The following is a 6223-nucleotide window of genomic DNA, read 5'->3' on the forward strand; positions in this document are numbered from 1 at the left end:
TATAGTATAATTATATCTGTAGAATAGTAGGAGCCCTGCAGGACACACTGCAGTTGATGGTTTTCATTATTATCTTTTTGTGTTGATGCACTGCAGAACAACAGATTAATGTTTTTTTCTTTTTTCTTTCTATCTTGCAGAAAATGTGAAAAATAAGGACGCTTATAATGGAATCATCTGACATGATTTGATACTTTTTACTGTCTGTGAGAATTCCAGAGTAATGATGTTCACTGAGAAAAGCAACTCGTCACTGTCCCACAAACCTGGCCAGAAAAAAACACGCCCCCCAGGACTCCCGTCACCAGCTCTCTGCTGCGCGTGTGGACTCTGCATCATGCTAGCTGGCATCAACATTACCTTGGTGGGGGCTTTTGCCTTTGGTACTTTCTTGCCAATAAACAACCCACCTATAATCATTGGACCCATCTTGCTTGTTGTAGCATTCACTTTTTTTGGGGCATGCTGCATATGCAGCCGTAGGCCACCTGCCCATGGGGCAAGAAAGTGCAAACCAGGCTCCAACATTGGCTTCATCAAACCTGGCAATGCTGCCTTTGAAATTGAAACCAGTGAACATACCGTGCAGGACACAACTGCAGTGCAGCTGAGCCCCACCAACTCTCCAGTGTCCTCAAGGAAATCCACCCCAGTTCATGAAAACGCCAAGGCTTGCAAACTCTTCACAATGGAAGCCAATGGGCCAGCAGCAAAATACTCTGCAGGAGGGGATTCTATACAACTTAATTTACCCAGAGACCCTGTTACATAGTACTTCAAAATGGAAATGATCTCGCTTAATGATTCTTACATGCAGTGCAATGGAAGTACTGCACTTGTGCTAAGGCACAGCACTTGAGCATCCAGTTACAAGAGGGGAAAGTTAGATGAACAACAGCAAGGGAAAACAAGTTGAACAACAGCAAAGAAAAATAAGAAAGAAATCTGCTTAGTAAACACATGGGTGATGTGTACAGACTACACATTTAACAAAGATTGAGAAACAATTGAACTAGAGGGACATTATTATGAATATAACATGTTTCACTTTCAATGTATTGTTTTCGTTTGATTAGACTGACCTTTGTTATTCTTGTATTTCTGTTGTTATAGTTCTGTACTGTGCTCCCTACCCATAAAAACATTTCCACCAGATCGGTCCGGATATCATCAAATTTCAGGCATGTATAAATGTGAAATCCTGGTTGGATCCTACCATCACCTTGCCAAATCCAAATCTGAGAACTTTGATGTAGTTAAAGTCAAGCTTTTCCAGCTGGTGTTAAGAGAGTGTTCACTGATTATATTTTTTTTAATTTATAAGTGAGCTGCAAGCCCAGCTCTCCTGTCCTTATTAACCACCATCAATGGAGTCTCTGGGATGCCTCCTTCAATTTCTGAAATATTTGTTGGCTGTTTTGTTCAATCTGTGTGGCTAGTTCAATGCTACCTTGCTTCTTGTTCCCAAGCCACCAACTCCTCAGCAGCTCACCTTAATCCCACATTAAGATTTGATCTAAAAAATTAGCGCAAATGAAGAGATGTCGGACATTCTCAAATTGATGTGGGCAGTTTTTCCCATTTTCACAAACCTTTCCATTAGACCATACTTGGAGATGGCAGTAATATATATATAATGTAGGGTCCTCCCTGTTTGCTTCAGTACAAATCTTAATGAATATGTTGTAAGAAACCTAGTGTAGATTACAGAAGTTCACAGGCATCTCTTAAATTGTTCCAGAGGAATATTTGTTACTCAGATCATACCTGTCCTGTCGCCCCTATTTTAGAAACAGTGTCATCACATGCTGATGGATATCGGCCATGAGCTAGTGGTTGGCTGATTGAACCATGATGTTCCATATTAAGTGTAGCCAGGGTCTAAATAATACAAAGTTGTACTTTTGTGGCACTGGTGAAAAACATTATCTAGAAAATGTGTTGTACTGTTAACATGCACAAGTGTGGATGAAACTATATAACTTAATGATGTTTATGTCAAAATTTGAACAACCATTTTCACAATTTCAGCTCACTGTGAGATGAACTCCTCTAATGATCACTATGGTGACACCACCACAACAGGAGGACTTCCTTTTCCTTGAGATCATGCTATGCTACTTGTATATCGAATATGCTAATCTGGATCCTGAAAAATGGCCTTAATTGTGAATCAGGTGAAATTAATATAATCATTTTGGAGTCTTACCACAGATTTGAGTGTAGTGTGCTGTCGGCGATTTACGTAAATGCACATCGTTCAGCAAGCCCGTCGTAATTCATCATTTTCTATTAATAGGAAGTGTAGAACGAATCCTTTGTAGAAGCAGTGAGAGCAGGACACCAACTAAATTTGTTTTCGTTTGTGCTTTTGAAAATTGGAACTAATTGCTCCTACTGATTTGTGACCTCAATGAAGCCGTCAAGGCATTGAAATTCAATTAGTACTTATTGGATTTATACTGTGCTCTTACTTTTGCCATCCATCTTCAGAAACAGACTTTGCTGCTTCAATGACTTGGGCATTACATCATCTCTTGTTGATTATCTCAAATGGGAGAACTTTGGGTTTTTTCGTTGCCTCTTCATGGACTTTCAGGGCTCCCTTCACATATCCACCACTTGGAAAAGGCAAAGTTGATTTCAATGTACCCCACTTGAGAGGCTTAAAAGCACCATACATTACATAAAAAACATTCTTTCTTTTAACATTTGAACATGTGGAAATTACTGATCCACAATATCTCAAAGGACTGTACATCTCTAATTGCTTAAATCTTCAATCAATAATGTTCAAGTTGTCTCCCAGGAAGTCGTTCCTCACATAATTATGGAATTCCTAGATTCTTGGAAGCCTAGATTCTTGGAATAACTCAACTCCTATTTCACCAAATTTATCAGTGGCAAATCATACTACTCTAATTGCTATTTTGTAAAGTTTGATCAACACTTCCAGGTTCTCCAGAATGTTTCCTTAAACGTTGTAATTTCCAAGGCATTCATTGGCTAAAAGACATACCCTTGGATATATTTAGATATTTGACATCATTGTCCATATCGCACTTCTTTGAGCATCCCTATATTTGTAACATATTACAAATGGGTAAACCTAGTTAGGCCTTACAATTATTTCAACCTACAGAAATAAATGCGATTATGCAATTAATTAAAGTGCTGCTAATTGAAGTGACGTAAAATCAAAGGGGCTCAAATGTTATCATTATCTCCTTTCTAAATTGCTTTATTTATGAAACCACTTATTGACTCCCTCCAGAGTTACTATTATCCTTTTCAACAAAACCGCAGCCTCACAAAACTTTCCTTACCTTTCACTTGGAACAAGGACATTAACAATCATCATCCATGGTCCCCTTGTAGGCACCGCAGGAAAACCAATGTCTGGAATCTAAATAAAATCACAAGACATAGAAGCTCTGGGAACAATCCTAAAATTGTCGGCATCCTCTCTATCCATATTTGGTTACAGTTTTGCAGGACATTGACAGCTATCACCTGGGCTCCTGCAGTACATTGCATCCAGATTTTCAATAATCTAAGGTAATATGAGTTGAGAATCAGTCTAACGTTCTCTCAGTATAAGGTCCTTGCAGAAGTGGAATTTGTTTAGTGTGATCAATGTTACAGTCATTGTTACATTGTCAAGGGAAGTTAATATTTGCTTATCATTTAAAACAAATCTTGAAGTTTCATGTAGGCTCAAACAGCCATGATGTTGACCGAGGCTGGACTGATAGTCCTAGATTCAGTAATGCTTATTTGGAAATATTTCTGTATGTTTTTTGTCATTTAGGAAGTATACATTTGTTTGTATTAATACTTGAATTGAAAATATTCCATACATAGGAGTTCAGACTCCTTATTAATGGAAAATGTAAGTCAAAGACGAGGATGTGCAGCATCTTCTGCATGGCAATATATTTATCCCAAATAGGTTTATCCAGAGAGTTAGGTACCTCAACACAAAACAATACAATACGAGACATACTATTACACAAAGTTTTTAAATAACACTGAGGAATTCTGTGGGTCCTAACTTTCCTACTCTGTCTATGTCTTTTAATTTAAATGTGTTTCTTTTTCTCTCGTTCACTCTTTCCCTCTGCCTTGGGGTGCTTTGCCCAGTTACTCATTCATTATTAGTCACATCTGCTGAGGCAACATAGATTTCCTCATTTGCAAATAAAGGAAATCCCATCTGAATGACTTTCCACAGTATCTCTGCCTGGGCATTTGGTGTTATATGAGACTGTACTACCCAACTTCTGGCCTAGTTCCCGTTGTGCTCCGCCTCATTTATTTACTGACAACTGGCAGCCACTTTGACAAATTGAAGAGGCAGATTATGGGCCCAGAAGTATGAGTGGCTGCACCTACCTGCCTCTCCCTCCTGTCCTATGCCAGTGTCATGGTCATTCCTATGTTATTTACATCAGAGGGGAGGTGGTAACGAATGACCATTATTAGACGAGGAGAGTTTGCTTCTTTGAAGAACAGATACCCCAACATGGGGTCTACTTTGACATTCTGATTAAGGAAGTATAAAGGAACATCATAAAATCAGTATATGTTTATTCATACATTTCACCTCTGTCATGAAGTAAAGAAAAAAGCCATGCACAGAGATATACTCAACAAGTCCAGCCCTGTCCAAATGCTTATTATCTGATAGGAGAGTTGATAGTCTGGGCTCCAAAGTTTAAGGGTATATAGCCTCCTCATTAACGTTTAATTTAAGTAGGCATCTGCATTCAAAGGATCCCCCAAGAGACTCTCTGACTCTTATTGTGGCAAGGTTGTACCGCCTACATTTTACAGTACTGAGCATATGAAGACACATACATTAAGGACATTGACGTGGAAAGATTGTACCCTGAAATGATTTACATAATCTTTCAAAATACATAAATACATCTAAGTATTTGTAAAGAGTATGCTGTCAAGGTCTAATGTCTGTGGTCTGCAGAATATGGAGTAACCTAAAGGAATTATGGTTGAGTGATTGTTATGGCTTTAATCATTTTCCCAGATGTGAGCCTGTAATCTTGTTATCTTGGAGCATCTCCTGCATAACGTAGCCCTGAGTACTGGGTCTTTCCCATCATTTTTAATTTATGCTTTTGCTTTAGTACTAATAGGTACTATTTTTCCATTAAAGTTATCATGGGTCATGATGATGAAATCCATATCTCTCAAAGTTACAATGATAAAGGTCATTCTCTTTTTTTATTCCAAGTGCACATGTTGAAAAAAACCGAATACATTAAAGTCACAAAATTATGGTAAACTGGAGAGATTAGTTCAAGTATCTGCTGTGGTCAGTGTGAAGCTTTGTAGGGAGCTTCTCTGTCATGGACCTGAACAGTCAGGTACAGAGAAGAAAGCCTTAGAAAAAACAAAAAGCTTAGAGAAAACTAGTACGATTGTAGCAGTTTCACAATTGGCAGCAAGTGTGCTCTAAAGTTTTTTCATTAGCTGCTCCGACCAGTCTGTGCCAGTTCGGTGGCACATTCACTGTGTTACATTTGTTGAAGATTAATTTACGGCTAGCACCAAAAGCCAAGCACATCAATCATAGCAGATAGTGTGAGGGATTAATAAAAAGGGCAAGGAGCAGGGGAGCTACCTGCAGGAAGCTGAAGTCAGAGCTTTTCATGGATAAGAAGATGTGGATGACTGGCTAGACAACCTGGAAATGAACTCATGAGCAGGTCCCCTTCTAGGATGCCAATACATGAATCAGGCGGTACAAAAGGGGGTGGTTCTGGACGGAGCATCTGAACCAATCAAACACTCACACCCAGCCAACAGATCTGGGTTTAATCCAACACTGTTCTTTAGCCCACTGTGCCACCCCAGTTCAGACATGGCCATATGCAAATCAGTCTGACCCTGTGCCTCATGGGAACACTCCAACCTGAACTGCCAAGCCATGCCTTCCCTGGACGGGAAACAAGCTTCCTAGGACTGGTTTATGGCATTTCAGCCGTCTTCAGCCAGGCTTGCTTGAATCCAGTGGCAAAGTGAGCAAGGGACTCATGTCTGAGCATACCCTGCCAACTTATGGTGAACAAAGTGGTACAAAAGGTGGTGGTGATGGACGGAGCATCTGAACCAATCAAACACTCACAACAAGTCAACAGATCTGGGTTTAATCCAACACCGTTCTTTAGCCCACTCTTCCACCCCAGTTCAGACATGGCCA

General features: G+C 39.6%; 1 protein-coding gene across 1 annotated transcript; it reads left to right on the forward strand.

Annotated features, from left to right (window-relative positions):
* The first annotated feature begins 226 nt into the window (after window positions 1-226).
* TMEM275 (transmembrane protein 275) lies at window positions 227-772 on the forward strand. Its single transcript, XM_078671864.1, has one exon. It carries the CDS (start codon window positions 227-229, stop codon window positions 770-772), a length of 546 nt encoding a protein of 181 aa, XP_078527990.1.
* The last annotated feature ends 5451 nt before the right edge of the window (window positions 773-6223 follow it).

Source organism: Lissotriton helveticus, chromosome 1_2 (genome assembly GCF_964261635.1).
Source record: "Lissotriton helveticus chromosome 1_2, aLisHel1.1, whole genome shotgun sequence".
Lineage (NCBI taxonomy): Eukaryota > Metazoa > Chordata > Amphibia > Caudata > Salamandridae > Lissotriton > Lissotriton helveticus.